General features: G+C 41.0%; 1 protein-coding gene across 3 annotated transcripts in view; it reads left to right on the forward strand.

Annotated features, from left to right (window-relative positions):
• C8H1orf21 (chromosome 8 C1orf21 homolog) overlaps positions 1-23,403 on the forward strand; it is a 126,712-nt gene that overhangs the window by 88,777 nt on the left and 14,532 nt on the right. For all 3 annotated transcript variants that reach the window (XM_074877111.1, XM_074877110.1, XM_074877112.1), the window contains one exon: positions 22,959-23,035. In XM_074877111.1, the coding sequence (XP_074733212.1) occupies positions 22,959-23,035 (77 nt within the window). The remainder of the gene's footprint in view (positions 1-22,958; positions 23,036-23,403) is intronic.

The raw sequence follows: 23,403 nt of genomic DNA on the forward strand, positions 1-23,403 counted from the left end.
GAGGTGAAGAGGTGAGTGAGCCAAGAGGCAGGGATTTATTGCTGGTGGTGGATGAAAGCGGGGTCGTGTAATCTACACACACGGATAGGGGAGACCAGCAATGTTCCTGGTGTTCTTGAGATGTTTCTTGTGCCCTATACAAATCCCCCTGAAAAAAGAAACTAGAAGCATGATAGACTTGTGAAGGGGAAGGGATATAAATGTAATGTTTTCAGGAATTTTTTTGGATATTAAGTGAAATTTAAGGATTTTTTTTTCTTTTTCTAAATGAGAAGCATTTTCAATTATTTATTTACTTATATAAGATGCCTGGAGCATCGGTTAGGCACTTGCCAAATAGAGTCAGCATAAAGAGTTTTTAATCTTACAAAACTGAAGGTAGCAGCTTACGCTCCCGTTTTAAATAGAGGGATGGAGGCTGGAGTTGGGATTGTGTGAACGTTTGGGATTCGCATCAGCTCTGAGGCAGTAACTGCCTCTCGAGCCAACGGTGGGGCACTGCTGACGCTTTCGGCATCGCTGCCAGCTCCAGCTAGTTGATGTGAAATCCCCTGTATCGGGTATCTGCCTCCAGTCGAACTACAAATGCTTCAGCCACCTCTAAGGGTAACACGAGAGTATCTGTCTATCTGTACTACGTATGCTTAAGCCAGGGCTGGAAGGGGCTCAGCATGATTGTTTTTTCACTATAATTTCACTCTTTGGCTTTGGTTGTTCCTCTTTGCTTTTGCAGATAGCCAAGACCAGCTGCTCTGCTGGTCTGCTGGGTCTTGAGAGAGAGACTCAAGTGCGTGTGTTGGAAGGGGTTTCTGCATTTCAACTGGTGGAAAGAGGAGGAGAAAATTGGATTGGGAGAAGGGGAATCAATGTAAGATTATAACCTTCAAGGGTTCAGGGTTTTTTTTTAAGTAAAAACAAAGTCAGGAAGGAAAAAGCCCTATGAAAATAAATTTATGCTTGTAAAAGCAAGCACTTTGGTATTATGAAAATGCTGGGCAGATAATTCAGGATCTTGTGTGTCTGGAGGACAGTGCATTTTGAAATTACATGTGGGTATGTTAGAAAATATATCTCCTGTACACATGAATAATTTTTAATGTGAAGTACTAGTTTACACAGTCTTACTGAACTAAACTAATATGCTGAACAGTCTCATGTTTGTTCTTACTGGGAAGAAAACCTTTTTTTTGGCTTTAAATTGTTTGCTCCTTGCTCCCACAAGAAGCAATATTAGAGTTCAAACACAGCTCTCCAGTGCTCCACTTTCATCTCCCACACTTGATCTGCACAAACCGCACTGGCTGCGTACTTCTGCGTGCAGCTTTATCTAAGATGTAATCTTTCCATAGGTTAGCATCAAAGACAGGTGGCTTTAAATAAAATAAACAAGCTGCTGGATAGTCTATGCATGGGAACACAAAACCTATGCTTTTTAATTATGTAATAATATTATAATTGTGTGTGTGTGTATATATATATATATATATTTAAATGTAGTTTGTATTACAGCAGCACCTGAGGGCAGTAGTTGGGAATCAGAAGCAGTTGCTCTGCCTGCAAACACAGCAAAAAGGGACTCATATATTACCAGTTCTTCCCAAAAATTTCATCCAAACCAGCACTTTTATTACAACATCCATGTACTTCCAGGGGAGCGACCTGGGGGTAACTTTTTAAACCCTAAAGTATTAAAAGAAAGCAAATGCTGGAGAGGGTAAAGGCATTGTATGCAGCAAGCGTGAGGTACTGCCATCCTCTTCCCCCAATATTTGGATGCTGAACTCCGATTTGGATGGGAGTGGGAGGGAGCATATCATCAAACTGCCTTTTTCCCTTGGTTTTCTTCTTTCCTTTAGCCGTTTGGAGAAATGAAGCTGCTGTGAGAGAGACAGGAAGGACAGATTTCACTGTCAGGCATGATGGAAACCAGGGGATGATTTCAGGGTTGGAGAGATGCTGGTAATGTACTTCTGCTGGTGAAACTCTGCGAGTTTGCCACATCACCCTCTCTGTTTAGACTTGGAGAGCACGTTGCCTTAGCAAGCGTATCTGAGCTAAACATAGGAAATCCTCAGCCCTTTCAGGTGACTGATGGAACTCTGAAATAAGTGGCTTCAGGTTGCTTCATAGTCTCTAAGAGTGAGTCAAGGTCAAAACATGCCTTATTTTTTATAAGGGCTTGGCTGGATGCACAAGTTTAGCAGCTTGTATATTTGTGGGATTTGTTGCTTCTGGAGATCTCCTGGCTCTCTAAGTCACTTCATCCTGCCCAGCTTTTCCAAAGATTAACATCCGTATGGAAACGCTGTCTCTGAAGCAATGTTTACACTCATTTCCTTCCTAGGGAAAACATTCAGCAACGAAACAGGACTTCAGCAGCACTGTGGAAGCGGTGACAGCAGATGTGAGGAGACGGTGGCACGTCTTTCCAAAGTACAGCTTGTTCTTAGCTGGTTGTGTATTGAGTTTTCTGCATCCTCTTTTTTTTTTTTATTTAAAAAAAAAAAAAAAAAAAGGCAAGCAGAAATCTTTTCCTGAGCTAAAGGCATTGCTCAGCCTTGCAGCGAACCCAGCCAAGGCTGGCCACTGGCCAAGCCTTTGCTAGCCGCAGCCTGCACACCAATGTAACTCCTCTAAGAATAGCCCCAGTGCTCTTTTCAAAAAGCCCCCCGCCCAAAAAAAGGATCTTTAGCAATGCATTGTCTTCATCCCTGTTGTGAAGAGGTGGAGCTGGGAGGGGATTTTTATTCCCCCCACGACAGTGTCTGCCTGTGCCTGCAATGAGCTATCGCTAATGCTGAGAAATATTTTCGGACTTAATGCAGTGAGTCAGGGCTTAGCCATAAATTGGTCGTGGGATAGAAAGGATGCAGATTGTCTGTTACCCAGTTTCAGCGATTTCAGAAACATGACCAGTTTCTCAACGAGTATTAACTAGACTCATAACTCTTTCTGAGATGATCTAAGGCAAGGATTAATTATAAAAGTTTCTTGGTGTTAGAACATGTTTCTTTAGTTTGGCATACTTTTGTTTTATGATTAGCATGAAAGAATTTTCCTCTGCTTAAAATCCCTAAATACACCATTCTATCTTGCTATGTAAATAACCATATTTATGAGTGTATCTAAACAAATCTAACTGTTAAATGGGAAAAACTCATAAAAGGGCCAGGCCCTACCTGCCAATTCAAAGGCTTGCAAGTAGACTTGCATATTCCTCATGGGCTTGGTTGTGTTTTGGAAGCTGTTCTTCTGGCTATACTTGATTTCTCACTTAAATAAAACAGGCCATAGATTATTTTCCTATCTTCATTTGAAAAAATGTGACCTAAGTAAGTGCCTTTACGTGCTTCTCCTTTTGTCTCCATAGACAGAGGCTTTTCCGGGCCCAGCTCAGGGGAGTCTTGATGAGATGGGGATCCAGTAGTCCCATGTTAAACCACCTCCTTTGGTTGTATTTCCTTAAACTTGTCTGTAACATTTTGAGGTTGTGAAAATAGCCAGTTCGCATCAACCTCACTGGTTCACCTTTTAGAAAACCTAAATGAAAATGGTCAAATGGGTATATGGAAGGCTTGGTTTGACTTGATGGTGTACATTCCCAAAAGGCTAGATGAGATGACATGTCTTCTCTCCATCTTCTCTGTCTTTTGTGCTCCTTATTTTCCTGGGGGTAAATTTTAGCAGATTCTCACAGCATAGTATCAGAGCTTTTCCAGTTAAGGATCCCTGCACTGGTTTGGAAAACATGGCTACATTTTTCATTTTGTTCACCTTTTTACTTCATAAAGCTCTTTTCTTACAGTTAAAGTCACATAACCAAATAGCGGTGTCTCTTGTTTTTGTATCATACTTCTGTGAGTGCTTTAAAACAGAAGAGATTCAAGTCTAGTTCCTATGACTGCTGTGTTTAAAGTTGTTTTTTTTCTAGAAAAGCATTGCATTAACCTGTCCTTGAGCTCAGGTAATGTAATAGAAAATCATTGGGGATTTTTGCTTGTAATAAATTTAGACTTAGATTCTTATCATATGTTAATGTTTTTAATAATCTGACACTACAGATCTCCCTACTTTTATGGCCTATATTTATGACTCCTGCATTATGTATGCTGATGATTACTATGCGAATGTAAGTTATTAAATTGATTTTATGATGGTGGCGTAGAGCATAAAACTGAGTTCACTTAAGGAAATAAAAGTGATGCAAACACAGAGCACTAAAATACAACAAAGTCTTTGGTGTCACATTGGGTGATGAGCCATGGAGGGATTTGTAATTCAGCTTTCCACTGAAAACCTTTTGTGAAGTGGTGTTCCAGCATCACTCACCCTCCAGCCCTCAGTGTCCCCAAACTTGGCCCAGTTACCAGTGAAACAAAATGTATTGGAACCACTTTGAGTTTACAAATGGTGACAGATTAATTTGGAAAGACAGATTACAAACATGCATCATGGCCACAGTCTGAGTCCTATAAAAGTGATGTATGGCTGGTGCAGACTGATAAAAATTCATATCAAGGGAGCAGCTTAATTAACTATTCTTGATTAAAGTAGTACAGTATGTGAATTTAATAGCTTGTCTTCAAAAGCAGAATGTGAAATCACTTATTACTTTGGTGTATCTTGCTGGCAAATTGTGAGCTGCCAGAGGTTCCTCGTGATTAATTTAGTTTAGAGGAACTTAACACTGGGGTAGGAGATACCAAATAATTATTCTGTATTTGCTTCAAGGCAAGGCTTGCCTTATGTGAACAAAGAAGTTGTCAGGAACAAAGTCATGGGAGTGGACTAGGAATAGGATCAATAGCTGTCAGGAAAGAGAAGGCATATGGGAATTGCAAAGCAAGGACTTCAATTGAATACCACCATCAAAATGTTGGGCAGTGAAATAGTTAACAGCATTGCCATTCAAACTTCCAAGTTAATGGTCGATTTGTATGTCGTCATGGTTGCTGCGGTCATTGTAAGTATGGAGAATGGAAGTTTATTGTGTCTCACTCCTGTCATTTTTTAGGTTGAGCAGCTCTAGTTCATGAAGTGTTTTCTCGATGGTCATGCTTTATGGAGCTCTAGTTCTTCTTGTGGTTCTTTGAGACCACGTAGGTGCATGTAGCTGAAGAAGGTCACGTATCCTGCAGCCCGTTACACTTCTACATGCATCAGTGTGATGCTTGTCTTTTTTACAAGAGCATGATATTGATGGCTCATGTCCAGCAAGCTTCTGGATCCTGTTTGGCAGAATTACTATGTAGACTGGTGTTTCCGTGTTGTATATATCCAGTTGGTTATTCCTGCCTAAGTGCAATACCCAGCACTTGGGCCCTGTTGGAATCATCTCCTGTCTTCTTCAGTACATCTCTTCAAGTTGTCAGGATAACTTTGAATCCTGCAAAGTAGAGTCTTTCCTGGCTTGATTCTCTCTGTGGTTTTGGAAAGGAGTCATAGTCTCCAATGCATTATTATTCATCATCCCAGTGCCTAATGAAAATCCAGCTCCAGGACAGATACCAGCAAAATCCTACTTGATATATTCCTCCATTTTAACAACGTGCCATTGTAAACTACCTTCTTACTTCCTAACCAGCTTTGTACTTATCCTACAGTGCTTTCATCTAGTAGGTCTAGACAAACGGACTTGGTTTTCCTAACTTGTTTATGAAAATACCCAGAGAGGTGGTGACAAAAGCCTTATGAAAATCAAGGCATATCACATGTTCACTGCAATGAATATAACTGAAATATATAGTATTTACATAAATATGAGTGTTTTTTAAAAAATGTGTCAAGTATTGATAGTTCACAACATTTTTCCCATGGAAAGATTTTCCCTAAAAATACTAATATCACAGAATGCTTTAAAATACAAGCTTAGATTGTGAGGCATGATTGAAAGCCAAAGGGTGAATTTTGGGAGGAAGTTTTATTGCTGCAGAATGAAGAGCATTGAAGGCCTTCGTTATACAATGTATTAGTCAAAGCTCAGATTCAGTCAGTCTGATCAATTAGCACAGGCATGTAAGTAGTGAACTTTATCATTATAGGATGTCAAAATGAACTTGAAAAAGGGTCTCCTCATCTTCTCCTTTAAAATAATATAAAAAACCTGCTTTATATTTCTTTCAGAATCAGTACACCCCATATATTTACACTTGAGCTCATCTGAAGAACCTTCCTAATTCCAGTCAGAGACAGTTTTCAGGTCATGTTTTCACTCTAAACAGGTAAATACGCTATTTGGATGGGGGAGCGTTGCTTGAAAGTAAGGTGGGTGAAAAACATGATCTTACAGCAGCTATCCTGACTTTGAGACTGGGCATCTGCACACCTGCGACTGATCCAAGATGAAGAATTAGGTTTTGCTCCTAATTTTTTTCCTGATCCAAGATGAAGAATTAGGGTTTGTTCCTAATTTTTTCCTAATTTGTTAGGATTGTACACGGGATCTTACCTTGACTAGAATTACTGAAGGTCTGGGTCCTGAACAGAACAGCAAAGAGGTATGGTTTCTTGAGAGGTGGTAATGCCTCCTGAGAGCAGGGCTTACTGCAACAGGTAGGCTCGCTGAAATGAATAGGACTGGCTGTGGCTCAAGATATGGTACCCTACAGTAAGTAAATATAAAGCCCAAACTTCCTAAGGGCATGTCTGTGTCAACACATTTTTCTTGGAGATATATGTATTGCAGAAGCTGCCTCCGCAGTTACACCTAATTATAAGACACCATTGTTTTGTATTTTATGAGTGCTTTGAAAAAATTAGCAAAACCCATTAATTCTGTGGTCAGTGAACTCATCTGGAATTGCCTGACGACACTGTTATTTATACACAGTGGAAAAATCGATAAATTTAATCCAAGGTAAAACCGTCTGGCTCTCTAAAGGAGAAGGCTGCCTCAGTTGCTGAGGACTGGAAATCATTGTCTCATGCTAATTGAATAATGTCCAGCAGTTGTGTGGCTGAATCTTCCAGACTGATTTGACTCACGGGGACTGAGTATCTAAATGAAGTGTATTTGTCATGCTGCAGTCCTACAGGATTAAGAGGACTTGGATTCATTTGATCTGATGTATTCCAACAATATTAAATAAGTCCATTTTTTATTGTCCTTTGCACCTTGTATTTTCCTGGCTGTGGAAGTCCAGCATCTTACATTTTGGAAACTGAGCTGTGATATGACAAATATTTCTGGCCAGTATTTCTAGTTCTGGCAGGGCTTGAAGAATTCTTGGCTGGCTTTTACAGTAGGCTGATAGCTTAGACCAAATATAACAAGAGGCAGAGTACAGCATGTAGAATTAAATCATGTTACTAGTTATTATAATATTTTTCTTGTCTTGAAATTATTCACTGTATTGTGGGTTTTGTGATAAATAGTCATTCTAAAATGTTTTAATCAATACTTAGATGTTAAATAATTTTAAACAAAATGTCTGAAAGATCCTTTTGTCTTTCAGCGAGATAATTACACTGTGAAATTTGCTTCTGTAATTCATTTGGGAAGTCCAGTTTATTGAACATTTGGGATGTAGGACTTACTCCTGATATATCTGTGGTTTCTCCTCTGGAACCTTCTTCGCAGCTGTGTCAACAGGCATTATTTATAATCACGCAAAGACACAAGTTGCATAGTTGAAAGACTGCAAAGGTACTTTATGGGGAGGAGAAAAGGAAGGAGAAGGCTGTGGTGTGAATGCAAAGCCATGAATGGACTACAATAGAGACATCTTTGTTCCTGCTCACAGTAGCATTCATACATAAGTAAATAAAGGCTGACAAGGTAAGAGTGGGAACACTAACAGTGTGCAGCTGTCCAAAGAGGTGAGCTTTGCAGTGGAAACCAAGAAGGGGGGAAAGTTTCCCCTGGCCATGCCATCTCCCTGGTGCTTTGGCTTTAGCCCTCAGTGGGCTGCAGAGCCATTTGAGTCAGTTGCTGTGAATGAACCATGGGAAAAAGATGTAAAATTCTCTTTTCAGGCAGATCAGTGAGTCAGTAAGACTCGTTACAGGGCCAGACAAGTTCTAGTCCTGGCAGAAGGAGCATACCAAAAGTGCAGGGGCAGACCTCAGTCAAATGGTCATGAATTGACTGTGAAACTGCACTCTTAATGAGAGAGGGACCTACCAAGAGGCAAATAAATACCTTTCAATATTGAAAAACATTCTCTGAACATATATTGCCTTACTAATGTCGACCAGAGTTTCTGATCAGTCCAGGAGAGCATGTGCTGAACGTCCATGGAGGCGGCTGTGCGGGTCCCCTGGGTCCCTTTGGGGGATCTGGGACACCAGAAGCTGCCCTCATGGCAAGCTTGCAACAGCATGGCTAATACTAATTGAAAGTGATTTTAAGTTTCAGGAATTTGGGGTTTAAACTAAAGTCTGAATTGGAGGATTAGGAGGAGCCCACTTAATCATCTAAGTGTTTGTCTTCCCAGATAAGCCGTGACAGCATCCTGAGCATTCTCTGCACCTGCTGGCCAGCTAGTTTATTGCTTAACGTGCCCTTTCAGAAGTGAGCAGACGGGTGAAAGAGCTGTGTGCCCTCTCAGTCTGAGGTTGGTGTAATCACAGATAGCTCACTTGGCACTGTCTGAGCAGCAGGAAAGTCCTTAGATGGGCTGGAGAAGAGAGACCACAGGCACAGAAACTCACAGGTTTGAGGCAAGTACACCTGTGAGCTGTGCATGGCGAGGCTGGCGTGTTTGCTGAGGCAAAGGAGCAAGCTGTATAAATAGTAACAGAAAGGCTTTAGTGATCCTAGAACGTGAATAGGATGGTGCAGTGATACTACCCACTTATTTACAGCTGCAAGTTTAGGGCAAGTGTGGCTGCCCATGTTTCATTTAGAAGAAACGAGTAGAAGAGTCTTGGCTGCAGGGAGTGTATTTCCTTCTGCTCATTACACTCAGTTGATCGCTGTTGGTTTAAGTGAGGTTTAAACATCATAAAATGTGCCCCAATCTGGTGGTGCCCCATCTGCTGTTTGCCCTTCCTTTCTCTGGTGAAGGTTATTTTACCAGTTCTGCCTATACATGGCTCAAGCTTCTTGAGTTGGCCTCTATGCTGTTCCTGTCGCTGGTTGTTTGCCCGTCTTCCCCATCAGCTTTCCTTCCCTGCGTGCCTTGCCCAGCTGTTTTAAACGTACATAGCAGCATCACAAAGTGTCCTTCCAGCATGAAGTCCTTTGTTGTTGTTGTGGTGTTTAATAGCTGCAAAATTAGTCTTCAGTACATGTGGTCTTCTGCTGGAAGAGTCGTGCAGACCATGGTTCAGGAGAGCAGCATTATGGGCATATGCACCGTTGACCTAAGGGGGATTTAGGCACCTCTGTGAAGTGAAACGAGCCCTTAAGTGCTTTGCAGATCCAGGAGCAAAGTGTGCCTAGGTTGAAGGTTACATCAGATAAACTGATGTAACAGGTTGAAGGTTACATCAGGAAAAAATGAATTTAAGCACATGATTCTTTAGGGACGTGCTCCGTCACGTCCCATAGCCTCAGTGATGTGGTAGGCTGTGCTTTTCATAAAGAGTCAGGGAATGAGAGCAGTGCTGCATTTCACTGGTAGGGGAAAAAGGGATCCTGACACGCAGTTCATCCCTCAGTTTTTCAAAACTGCTTTTGCAGTCCTTCAGGTTGAGAAGTTTTGGGTAAGCATTGTCAGATTTGGCTGCTAAGCGCCAAGCACGGTGTTTCCAGTTGTCTTCCTAAAAGCTGTATGATCTATTTGTTGGTGTTCCTGATAGAGTTGATAAGCCTGCTTGAAGGTCAAGTGTGCTCCTTGCTAGGTCTTGATGGTCTAGGTCTTGCTAGGTCTCTAGTCTGTTTTTAACAGTTTACAAAATGTGGGCCAGAGAAAGGCCAAGGAAGGAATACAAACCATGGGTCTCTGCTGGGGGTTGTTCAAAATTTGAAAGTTTTGACAGAAAAAATGACCTAACATGGTCTTTGGTTGAACACACTCTCTGCAGAGAGCCCCAATCACCATGTCTCTGTTGCTCTTTGTTTTGCCAGCGAGATGAACAAGTGAGAAATATTAATCACAGCTTACTGATTTTGATTTCAGAGTAGATTTTATTTGTGAATGTTCTTAGTAGCAATCAGGGAAGATTCTTGGCCTGTTGCAGCTGCTGTGCTTTTATATGGCTCATAGTGTTATAAAAAGGCAGAGGGATTATGGGGCTTTGGTGACTTTAATAAAATCTATTTGTGCTGTTAGGATCATTGATGTGGTATATGGTTTGAATTAAAGTTCTCATTATCACATTAAGATTCAACAAGGAGTTAATTAAGTGTAGGGAAGTAATTGAATGCTAATATTATAACACTGCAGTGAAAAATGAGGCAGTATTTCCATACTTAAACTCTAGTTTTCTCCTCATTCTAAGTACCATGCCTATGAACATGCATTGGAGTATATTTCTGACTCAGGCAGAAAGCTGTCGCGTTTGGCAGTGCTGCGTCTCTTGGTAGTAACAGTCCATCATTTTCTGAACATTCCTGTGATGGGACAACCCTGTTAAATTTTAGAGGTACTTACCTTTGCGCTCACCTGACTTCAAAAGAAAATGTGTGTTAAAACTTGGCATCTGCAGATGGCTAGAAATCAACTTGTAGACTTGAAAGCTAGTTTTGATTAGAAATAGCAAAGTCAAAATTATTTAAGAATGCCTGTTTGGCTTGTTGCATATGATTTTTGTTAATTTTAGGAAGACCTGTTGGACTATAAGTCTTGGAACGTGGATATTTTACTTTCTGATAATTCTGTTAGCACCAAATAATTGTTTTGTTAAATAATGCAGTGGTTGAGGCAGGAAGACAGATCATCCCCACCAGCTTTTTGGCTTGAAAGAGATCTTGAGTACTGTACCACAAATTTTATGTGCCCATTAGAGAAGTTGAGCTCAGCTTATTTCTCCTTCAGCATTTATTTACCTCGTTTTTTTGAAGTATGAATGCACAGTTTACAGATGTCCCCTCTATATGTAGTAATAAAACTTAACGATACTTCAACAGCAGACAATGATTTACAATAACAAAGTGAGTACATTCAGAGAGGGCGGCTTGCAGAAGTCGGAGAGATTTGAACGGGAGCTGCCTCTGTTTTTGAAGAAATTGGGCTGTCTCATCCCCAAATACGTGTTCTGACCTGCTTGTCAAAATAAATATGCTTTCCTTTTTTAGGGAAACCTCAACAGTAAAAATAGTTGGGAGAGCCAAGTGCAGCTTCTGTCCCTTTGCTTATGAGTCTCAGATAGGGCTGCAGCAGGCAGAGAAATGCCATCTCTGAATATGGTAGGTTAACCTCACTGGTTTGAGATACTGCATTAAAAAACAGGAGCTTCTCTTGTTCTTAAATACGGCGATACATGTGATACATGACTTCAGCAAGGCTTTAAATACTGTGACCGAAATTGGAAATGTGCTCTTCAGGAAAGATGTAGGCAGATGGGAAAGAGCCCAGAGCAGAGTGACAAGAATAGGAGGTTTAGCAAACGTAAGCTATAATGGAAGATGGAAGGAATTGATTGTTTAGCCTAAAAATACAGAAGGAAATGCAAGTCACCTGATATATAAAAGGTCTCTTTAAAAGGCATGACAGTCGGTTTTTCTCCGTGACCACTGAGAGATGCAAGAAGACATCAGGCAAGGATTTAAGCTGGGTAGTAGGATAAGGGTTTGAACTTTTAGGAAGTGGCAAAATGAAAGGCTGTTGAGAGAACCTGCAGGACAGGCATTTGGAGAACAGGTTAGACAGCAGTCTGTTGAAGGGATTTGGATACATGCCCTCAGGTGATGCAGTTAGGTGATATTTTGAAACATCTTCTTTTGTGGTGGTCGATACCATGTGAAACTTTCAGGAGACTCATCTTGTAGTGTTTCACAATGCTATTTCACGTTCTGAACTGAAGTTTTGTGGGTGAGTGAAGGATACATCCCTGGGCAGCCTGACCTTGCATGGCACATGAGCCCTCCGTGGCCCGTCCCTCCCAAGGGAGCAGACACCATGTCCCAGCGCTGGCCTGTCTTAGGGCCATGCTGCTGCTGGGACTGATGCACTGACGCTTGGCTGGAGGAGAGGTTTGCTGCTTTCTGGGAAAGGAGGGCAGAGCTCATTTTGAGTCTTTTCTATGTCCTTTCCCACCTATGAGGGGTGGTTTTGGGAAGAGGTGATGGAGAAGGTGAGATGATGAACACATTAATAGAATGAATGATGAAGGCCATAACAGGCATACAGGCGTTTGGGGACTCTTAAATATGGGACGTCTTAGATGTTAGACGTGTATTTCTAGGCCTGTAATTGGATTTTAAGTTAGTTCTTCACCCAATATTGGCTTGGATATCTTCCTCTAATCTGCAGCATCTTGAGCATCAAAGCTATTTTTATACATCCTTGATGGAATGTATTTACTTCCTGGTGCCTCTTTTTGCTAACACTGAGGAGACATGCTTACTTATCTGCTCTTTTTCCAAGGAAACTTAGAGGAGATAAACACTTAAAAACTCAGCCTCCGTTACTGATTTAAACAGCTTATAAAATTTTTAAACCGATTATGATTGTCTTTCATTCTGATACGTGTGATATCTCTTCTCAGTATTACTCTCAGATAAAGTTGTTTGGAGAATCCAGACAAAACCCGTGCTTATACATCTGAGGATGGACTGGAAACTCAGTAAGCGAGCAGGCTACTATATTCTATGTGAAATAATAATAATTTGTTCTACTATTCAAAAGTAATGGCTAACCAAAACAATGAAAAAATGGTACAAAATACATAGATTTAAAGCTCCTCTTGCAGCTGTAATACTTCTCATAGTACATATGTCATATTTAATAATACTCAAACTATTATGTCCCTTAAAATGTATATTTTACCCACGCTCACTGAAATTTGCCATGTAGCAAGAACTGTAAGTTCATCCTCTTGGGACTTAAATCTTATGCCTTGTGCAAATTTGAGAATTAATGCAAATAAAACAGGCGTTGAGATGAGCAAAATACAGACGTTGAAAATATGTTCCAGCAATGGCATTTACAAAATTGCAATCTACAAAAAATCAAAAAATTTGAGCCTTGGACAGTTCTGTGAGAATGAGAGCTTACTGTAGGAATTCTTGCCCTTTTGGAACAGGCATTAATATGTTTTTTTCCCTTTGTGAGCTGCACAACTCCACAAGTGGGAAATGCAGGTAGCCAGCAGCGTCCATCTGCATGAGCGTGCGGCGTGTGGCGTATGATGTTCCACGTGGTCGGAGGTGTTTCCCATGACGTCAGCCTGTGGGAACTGGAAACACATTGTGGGAATGAATAGTGGGTGTGAGAATGCCTGCGTGTTAGTGGGATGCATGGACATATTGTTCTATTTATTGGTTTATACATGAGACTTATCCCTATAGGCTGTGAATGCCCCAAACCATCCTGTTGCAAATACATTTGTATTGATGAGTAGCACTGCTCTCATTTTTCTGTCGTCTCATTTCTCAGGGTTGCCTCAATCAAAATTTCTTGCTTCCATTTTATTGTGTTTACGTTTGGCTTAACGGTGTCTTTTCATTTGCACTGTATCTTCTAATTAGTTCTGGTTTTCCTCTTCTCTTAATTGTAAACAACAAACCTAGAAGGACTTTTTCTTTCACTGATGTCACTTGTTCCATACTTTGTAAATCTCAGGTTTGAACAAGAGGGAAGAAGTATCTTACGTGTATCCTGCAAAATTCCCTGTTAAGACTGGGTTAATGGGGTGCTCTCATTGTCCTCACATCTAGGAGGATCTCAGTGCACTTTATGGAACTAACTGGGTGTAGTAAGATATGTGTAATTAACATAGTCTACTCAAACTTGTAATTTGCAGATAAAAGGCAGCGACCAGTATAGATGCAGATTCTACAAGAGAAGGCACCATCAGCATGCTGTTGTTTTGCAGATGGAGGGAACCAAGTGTTATTTTTAACACCTCCTCAAAGTGGCCGTTTGATGGTCACCATCTTTTCAGTGAGCCCAGCCTAAAATGTAACCCAAAACTTAGTATTAAGGCAGTATGTGACCATGGGAGAGTCATCAGTCTTGGTTTTGGGAGTGCAGGCTTTGCTTGCGTGTGCGTGACGTGGAGGCATCTCTCAGGGAACTGGTTTTACAAAGGGTGGGTGTAGAGCATGTTCCAAAAACAGGCTGAAAAAATTCGGTTTTACGTTTAGAAAACCAGCTTTAGAAATTGCTGTGGCTGCTGAAATTTTAGGCCCAGCTATTTTAAAAAGCCATGAAACAGGGCACATGTCGTTCTCTAGATATGTTCTCTCATTTATATTTGAAGGGCATAAAGCTCTTCAAAACCATCCCAGTAAAAAGCTCTGCAAAAATTGTAGTAGCGATAACCTGCTAGCCATTCCAGCAAAATGCCTTCTTGAAGCAAAAACTAATGGATACATGCCCTGCTGCAGATGGGCTGCGTAACATACCAAGTTACTCTCGAGACTCTCTACACCATTTATTCCTGGCTGTAACTGTTTTACAGACTTCAGGCAATACTGTTGTTTCATGCTTAATGCCACCTCTTTCCATGTTATTACTCTTGGCGGAAAACTGCCTTCAGGAGATGTGCATGAAAAATTGAGAGCATTTACTATAAATAACTGTATTTTTGTAAAAGCTTGTCAAGCAGGAGAGAGAATAATTGACGACACAGGCTTAATGAGCAGGAGGTTAATTTTTGAGCCGGATTTTGTTATCCAGGGTGGCTATACAGTCCACAAGAGTGACATACCTGGAAAAGAGCAAGGTTAGTTGTGTTTTCTGTTGCCAAGTGCCCTAAAACCTGTGACGTTTCCTCAAGAATCAGTCTAGTCTTGTAAGTTATCAGTAATGCAGTTTTAAAAACCTATCCATCTATTTTTTATTTGCTAGATAAAACTCTCAACCATTCTGATGTACCAAAGCCATTAAAGATCTGGTATATTAATGAGAGTTGCAGAGCAGGTCTCCTTTCTGCCCATAGCATTTTATTTGCAGTATTTCTGGATATCTTTTGATGTAAGCAAGTATTCTTCATGCTCAACATCAATCCTTTGTCACCTTAATTTCTGGTGTATGTAACTGAGGGACAGCGTTCAGCCTCTTGCAGAGTTGTTTGTAGAGGGGATGTTCCTCAACTTCATTTTACAAATTGCTTCCTGCTGGACATCTTGCAGACGTGTCCCTTCCTCTGCTTCCTGCTCCTGTTCCCTTTCTCTATGAAACACGGAGTTTTATTTCATGGATAGGTAAGACTCCTGCTGAAGGAGCAAAATAATATCCCATTTGAAATGAAACTTCATGCAGTGATATGGATACAGGTGTTTTGGCTTTATTTATGTCTGATGTTCATTTTCTTCTCCTGGCTGACCTTTTGGAGTGCTACAGAGGCTGAAGGAACCAGAAAACCCTGGGTTTAGGGCAGTGTAAACCTTGTATTTCAGAATGGAGGTGTTTTTTTAGTGATCACACTCCTCGTTTTCTGTAGGGGACACCTTGAAATTTAGCAATCTGTCTGCAGAAAATAACTTTGAGATAGAAATACCCATTTTTATTTTTATGGACCTTGGTGTCACAAGCAGTATAGAAAGGAGAGGAATCAAACATGTGGGGTGAAACAACTGCAGAGCTGTGAAAGGGAACAGGATGGCAAGGTGCAGGTAACAGTTTCCCTGAAGGATTTATTGGTCATACTTATTATTTATGCTCCTTATTTGTACTTTCATCTGTTTACCTGCCTTAATTTCCTGTCTTCATGCCAGCTGCTCCCATGTCTACATTTCAGTTCATCCACAGCCTTCCTGGTATTTGGTTACTCAACAGAATTAATTGGAATTACTGTGACCAATTAGTCCAGACTTTCTAATATTGACTGGGAGGAAGAAGGAATTGAAAAGTTGATGGGGATGTTTAAAAAATTGCAGCTATTAGATTTCAGAAATATTAATGCCCTTTGAAAACACCTCAGTGGTGGGAATGACCCTTCTTTTTTTTTTTTTTTTTCCCATGCTCTTTAATGACATTCTCCATCGAAGTTCAAAGACCAGTAACTTTGACTGAGGGTGAACTATATTTAGATGCTGAAGGAGAAGTCCTGCAACTCTTTCCGGAGGGAGCTTTTTCCTCTTCCTTACTTTTTTTTTTTTCCTTTTTTTTCCAACTTTACACTTCTGGTCAGATTTTTTTGAGATCCTGCAGCTTGAGTTGAGTGTAATGGGCACGTTACATGTTCTACTAATAATCTTCCCCCCCGCCCCCCCTCGGTTTTTAACATCTCAAAATCATTTTAAAAAAGCAACTACAAATTAGTTGCTGCACTAGTTTCAGCCAAGTATGCAAACAGCTGATCCAAGAGGAAAAAAGCAGGCCAGGTGACAACCTGAACAGAAGGCAAGTAACCTCAGATTAGATGTCCTTGGAGAGGGAGCTCAATATCAGAGCGCCAGCGGGGCAAGGACTGAAATGGGGCCAAACCTGCAGACAGAGCAAGTTTGTTGCCCTGCCTCCAGCCAGTGCCGCACTCTGCGAGGGAGTTGTTTGCTTTGTTTACCCCTTGGAGGGGTAAATTAGTCTCCGTTTAAACCGCTCTCAGAGTTTGTAGCATGTTCTCATCCAACACCCATTTTCTTTTTTCTTGGTCTCCGAATTCACTCAGTTCCCTTGTAATCCATATTCCTTTGTAGTGTCATTTCATTCTTCTCACTCGCCCTTGCCCTGAATTTCTATGTTGGCTTCTTTAGTGGTTTATCTGAGTGTGGTGAAGGATCTCCATGTAGATTGTATTTATTTTGTACAGTCACAACAAGCGTTTCTCTTTCATGTTTTGAAGGCCTGGCTGAAAGCCACCTTGCACTCAGTTGAAAGACTCGTGTTGACTTTAAGCCAGGTCTTGCTGAGCAAGATGCATAGGTGTATGCGTGCGTGTATGTGTGACTGGTAAAAAACCACTAAAAGCAGCATTATCTAGTTTCTCAGATTGTAGCATATGGATGCCTGTCCGGTGGGCTGTGGAAAGCTGCTCAGGATTTGCACCTTTCTCTTTTTTTAACTGTTTTTATCCCATTTTGAGTAATTTTTAATTGTTTTGTCCTTTCTGAATCCTGCTCTTCCATATTGCATTTCAGGAGCTGGAGTGGCTACAGCAAAATTTCCCAGTAGTAGCCAGGAAGGGGGTGCTCTGTTAAGCAGCTACTTTCAGGATGAGGCTTGCCCTCTGGAACAAATCTGAGAAAAGCATGGACCTCTGATGAAAGCACAGGATTTTTCTCTGCCAAACCTTGGTTGTACTCCTGGCATCAGCACAGACTCACTGCGTGATGTTGGCTGGGTTTGCAGAATCTGATTTTTTTTCCAAAATAAATGCCGGGCAATGTGTCTGCTTCTGCCTTCCCTTTGCATGCCTGAATGGCCACAATTTGGGCCTGACGTCTTCAGGCTTTAATCTCTCCCCTGTTACTTGGGGATAAAACTCAACAAACCTACTCAAGATTTTTTTTTTTTTTTCCCTAGTGTCCAATTTATTAAGAAAGATACTTTATCACAGAATCACAGACTGGATGAGGTTGGCAGGGACCTCTGAAGGTCATCTGGTCCAACTCCCCTGCTCAAGCAGGGCCACCTAGAGCTGGCTGCATATGACCGAGTCCAGACAGCTTTTAGACATCTCCAAGGATGGAGATATTTATAGGGCTAAGGCATCATGGGCAAATCCTTCATGTTTAGTTGAGGAAATTCTTCCCTGATACAGCAGTAATATTAAAATACTACATTTAAGACTAAGATTTTATTATGAAACGTGACCTCAAGCTTTATTCAAATCCACAAGTATCAGCCATGTTTTCAAGTCCTCTTTCTGAAGACCAAGGTGCTCCAGGTGGCAGGATGGCAGCACTTGGTCAAATGGACAGGCTAAACATTGTTGATGCCTCAGGTACCTCAGTTACAAGGTGCTCCTTAAAACTGAGCTCCTGTGATGGATCACAAACAACGTTTTCTAGGAGCCCAGGGCAAGATGGGCATCAATAGTGGACCGGTGTCAGCGCCTGTTGACTTGTGTTGCAGTTGTGTGTTTGGGAGTCTACGCGACTGCATCCACAGTCGCAGCCAACTGGGAGGTGTACTGGAGAGATCAGGGGAGTTTGTTCCAATATTGGCTTTTCTCATGACCGTTGCCAGTAGAAGGTTGTTTTTAAGAAAGATTTATTTTGGAAAAATAGAAGGTCCTTCTGATGACTGTGATGATAACGTATTTCTCAGGTTTCTTCTCACCATGAGCATCTATTTCTTTGTCTCTCTTTGCATGTGTGCCATGAAGGTTAAATTCATTGCTAAGCACTAGATTTAGGGTCCAGTGTTTATTTTGGAGCTGGTGTGCATCTGAAACACGCTGTCCAGTGCTCGGTGTGTGCAAACTGAGCTCCTCTCCAGCCTGGTTTCCAAAGCTCAGCCTGTGCAGGCACCCACCTCCACTGTCAGATGGGTCCACGATTTTCATCATCCCTCATACCATACGCAGGATCCCGAGAGGAGGAGGAGAATGGAGTCCCGGTGTTAGCACCCTCCAACGCACATGATCGGTGCCCTGCCTCATCACCAAGTGCCCTAGACCCACTTCTGGACAGCACAGCGTATATGCATATACACATTGTGGCAGGGATAATGTGATTCCTCTGATGAAATTGCATCCAAGAATTAATCTTCTTTGACCAACATCTGAGATTTTTCAGTGTTTGATTTACCCCTTTGTTATAAAGTTACCCTAAATAACATTTTCAGTTGGCTTTGCTTCCAGGTGACTAGAGAAAGAAGAAAGAGGCTCCCTTCCTGTCAAATGATAATACAAAAAATAAATGCTCATGTATGCATATAAGGAAACTTGACTAAAATCTCCTAGGTCAGTACTTCTCCCTTGTTCACCCTGATGCATCAAGACAGTCCATATAAAAAGTTATTACCTGAGGCTGGTCCTTGTAACAGAGGGAGGTAAAAAGTGCTGAGCTGGCATATTGAAATTTTATATCTCATCTTTCATGCCATATCTAACTGATGCATTTGGTTTCCTTCTTTTCAAATACAATTATTTTAAAGACTAATTTATGGTATAAAAACAAAATAAATACTTCATTTTTCCCCTAAATGATTTTAATGATAAATTACATGGCTCCAGAAAGTAGTTTGAAAGGCACTGTGGGCTCCTTTGAAGAAAAGTGTCATCTTGATATAAATCAGGAATATTACTTTATAAATATTTGAATAGCTGTAAACTACCAATATTGAGTAAAACATGATTGCTACCTGGAGAGGCCTTACCAATGTGGGGGAACACGCCACCTTCAAACACCAGTGGCTCCGAGATACAGTTACAAGTAGGATACTTCAGCCTTTTCCAAATTAAACAAAAACCAGCCTTGAAACTAAGAAACCTGTTTTACTTGCAGTAAGTTTTACTGTTTTAGGGGGGTTTTCCCCTGTTTGGTTGTATATTTGTTTAATTATTGTAACTTTAGAGGAAAAACAATTGAAGACCAAACTGTGACTGTAAGTTAATAAATTAGCCATTAGATTAGGTAGTAGAATTGCTGCTATCATCTTTAATTCATTTTTCTTGGCCAATTTAATCAATTAAAAACGCATAAAACAATGTATAGTCTCTTCATAAAATATGTTAGCACTTATGGAAGCATCTCTTAAAAATCAGCCCTTCTCTAGTAAGCTGTGAGTGTTAAGAGAGTTGAGAAGAAGGGCTATTAGCAGCTTACCTGAGTCCATCTGTGGCAGTCTTATGAAGAAGCAAAATACTTCAAATGAAGTTCACATGTCTCTAGAAGTGGGTTTGTAAGAGGGGAAGCATCAAGGGAAATGTTGACAGATATTTAATTATAATGGCAGTAGTGGCTGTTGCTGTGTTAATAGCATCTGGCAGCAGAGTCACCACCATCTGTTAATGCCCTGAAATTCTGATATGGTGCATCCTTTATGGAGGAATTAGCAATAATTAACGAATCTATCAAATGAAATCACCTTGATTGGATGACAGCTTTACCTTGATAATGATTAATTGCAAAATAATGAGGAGTAAAATGTCCACTATTCACCTTTTTGCTATAGACTAGCTAAAGCCACTATCAAAGTACAGCATCCTCGAGGGTTTACTTTTAAGCTTGTTGTGTGAGACACCATTTAGTGCATCTCCTTTAAATAATCCTTATAAAATGAGATAGATTAAAAAAAAAATTTGCATCTAAATTTCTGTTTGCAGCAGATTAGGACTCTAAAAAATGAGTTGTGGTTTTGCTGACGCATGGTAACTTCTTTAATGTTAGATAAGGGTCACTTCTGTCAGGTTAGGCTGGCAGAAGTGACCCTTCAACCAAAGTCAAGTCAGCCTGGAAGAGCAATCTGACTACGTTAAAGCATTTCAGGTTTCTTTATAAGCTCAATATTAAAATCCAAACTATTTATTTCTGATGAACCGGTTTGTCTTCAAAGTGATGGGGAAAAAAATATTCTATTTGTTTGTATTTGGAAGAATTATTTTTGAATATCTATTTTTATCAAACCCAATATTTTGGTCAGTGTAATGAAATATCACTGCTGTAAATAATAGCTATAAACAAAGCAATGAGCCAGTTCAAGGCCTGGTCGGGTTTTATTTTTCTCTTAACTCCTCTTTTTCTGTTCGTTCCTGCTGAGCAACAGATGGAGAAGGTGACATATTCTGATTAAACAGAAGAATTGTAAGTAATAGGTAATTGAGGTGTGTTAATTATCAGAAACAATAGGAGGGAAGAGTAAATTTTGGAATCTTGAAGTCAAGTAAACTGGAATTTTATTTCCATCTTCCCATCAGAGTCAATTAATATTCTGAATATTGCTCCAGGACCCACAGAGAGAAGGCAACGTGTATTTTCCTTGTGTCTTTCTATTTGTTCCTAAGTGACAGAAGTTTCTTTAGGCTGGGATTTGTGCTGATTCCAGCTACTGATAGAGCTGCACTGGCACCAAAGCACAGGGGGAGGTGTGGAAAGCAGGGTTTGTGTTGCCTTGATTTATCACAGCTCCCGGCGCAGGAACTGTAAATCAGAGCCTTCCTTCCCTTTTAGGCGAGACTATGGATTCACAGCAGTTTTTTGGTGGGAAAAGGTCTGCGCCTCAAGGTGACAGTATGCAGAGACAGAAGGTAGCCCAAAATTCACCTTGTGTTGCAGCAGGTGGGCAGGAGGTGCTACGGGCGCAGACCATGCCTACCACTGGACCATCCGAGGTGCCATCCTAGAGGTGCAGTGTGGACCGTTCCCAGTTTCTGCCTCTGCGTTGTGGCAAACTTAACTGGTGGAGCAGATTTGAGGATAAATGCTCACCTGGTGCATGAGGTTGGGATTTAGCTGCTTTCTGGCCTTGGTGTCTTCTCCATGACACCTGTCCCTTTCTTTGCATTTTGCTTGATGGTTGTATGAGTTTGTTTGACAGTTGTATGAGTCGTATATCAACTCATATGAGTTGTATGACTATGTACATGCATGTTCACCACACACACAACACGCATGTCCGTAGTGATCCTTAGTTAACACTGTTAGAATTAGAAGATGCTTTGAAACCAAGTGGCTTCATTTTCTCTCCTGCTGCTTTGACTTGACATCATGGGATTATGGGCTGGTGGTGGCTGGTGAGATGTAACAAACATACAGAGATGTTTGTTAAGGCTTGGAAGAAAAGCTTGTTTCTCTCTAGCTGTTATTTTCATGCAAGACACCGTTTTCTGTTTAGGAGGATTAGAAGATATGCATTAAACAGTGTTAAATATGCTGAGGCAGTTGATGTTTACAGCCCTTGTAGAATTATTCATTAAAATATTAACTGCTAGACAGCCTCTTTTTTTTTTTTTTTTTTAATTCAGTGATTTAGTAGCCCTCTTAAAAATCGTGTTGTGTGATTCAGACATTCAAAGACCAAATAAGACAAAACAAAACCACCAAAATTACCCACAAAAGCACTAATTCTTGGGTTTACAGTTCTTAAATTGTCACGGGCATGACGTGCCTAAGAAATTCAGACAGATTTGTGGAGCGGGTGAGCTGTAAGATTTGACTCAGCTCTCTCCCATCTGCACCAGCAGCTTTCCCTAACATGCAGTGCTGGGAAGATCTGGAAGGGGCCATATCCTTCTCCAGGTTTTTGCAGAAAATAGATATGTGTTTGCGCTAAGCTTTGGTTTACAGAAGCTTTTGGCACAAGGACAAGATGTTACCTTGAAATGCTGGCTCTCAACTAAACTCTTTTCCCTCCCCACCTCTTTTTTAAGATGTTTTTAATGGCTCTGGTTCTCCACGAAGGACATGGTTGTGTTCTTCTCTTGTAAACATGTTCTGGTTTGCTTCCTTGGGCCCTCATGTCCAGTTTTCTGGCTGAGCAGGTCAGGTCTGCCGCTGCTGCTCTTCTCACCGGCGTGTTTCATCTGTGCTTTCTCCCACATGATTTTCCACGTGATGCTGATGTTTCTCACCTCTCTTCTGAGCAGACCTACAGGTCTGGGGTGACTCTGGGGCTCTGCCTTTTCAATGCTTTGCCTTGCTTCGTTAAAGGTGCCAGTTGGTCGTGTTATCAGTGCAGCTCTACAAGGAGCCAAGCCGCAGCTGCACACCTCGTTTTCCATGAACCACTGGAGAGTTATTAGCCAGTGCAGTGTTTGATTGCTACACGTCCTAGATGGATTTCGTTTGGTGACCCGGAGGCAATCCCCCAGGCCACCGAACCCATAACATTTAAAAATTGCCCACCTGGGGTCATTGTATCAACTGTGTTGCCTTTAATTTCATTTTCTATGAGCTTTTCTCCTTCGGTTGTACAGGTAGAAGAGCCTGGACGCAGCAGCGTGTGACACCACAATGACAAATGTCTGTTGTGCTTTGTGTGCTTAATAAATACTGATGGTATCTCTGTTGTGTGTTTCAGGAAAAAAGTGCCAGTTCAAACGTAAGACTTAAATCTAATAAAGAGATCCCAGGATTAGTACATCAACCCAGAGCAAAGTAAGTTCAATTTTTTTTTTAAAGTCATAGTACAAATAGACACAGGATTAAGCAGTATCTGTGAGATTCCCAATTATTGCCTAGTGAAAACCAACTGGTGCTTCCAGTAGCCCTAAAACCATACTTAATTTAAATAAAATAGGTAAGGTCACTTGTGTCCCAACACCAGCAGTGCAGCTGGGCAGCGTCTGTGCCGGCATCCCTTCAGCATCCTCTCCTTTCTGTGGCAGAGATGCAGGACTTAAAAATGTGAGATGCATCTTACCATGCCTTATAGAAGTACCATACTGTGTTATTTCTCAGCTTTCTGTACAACTTGCACATAAACAAAATCATATATGCCCTAGTGTTCCTGAATACTGTCGGTT

Source organism: Strix uralensis, chromosome 8, assembly GCF_047716275.1.
Source record: "Strix uralensis isolate ZFMK-TIS-50842 chromosome 8, bStrUra1, whole genome shotgun sequence".
NCBI lineage: Eukaryota > Metazoa > Chordata > Aves > Strigiformes > Strigidae > Strix > Strix uralensis.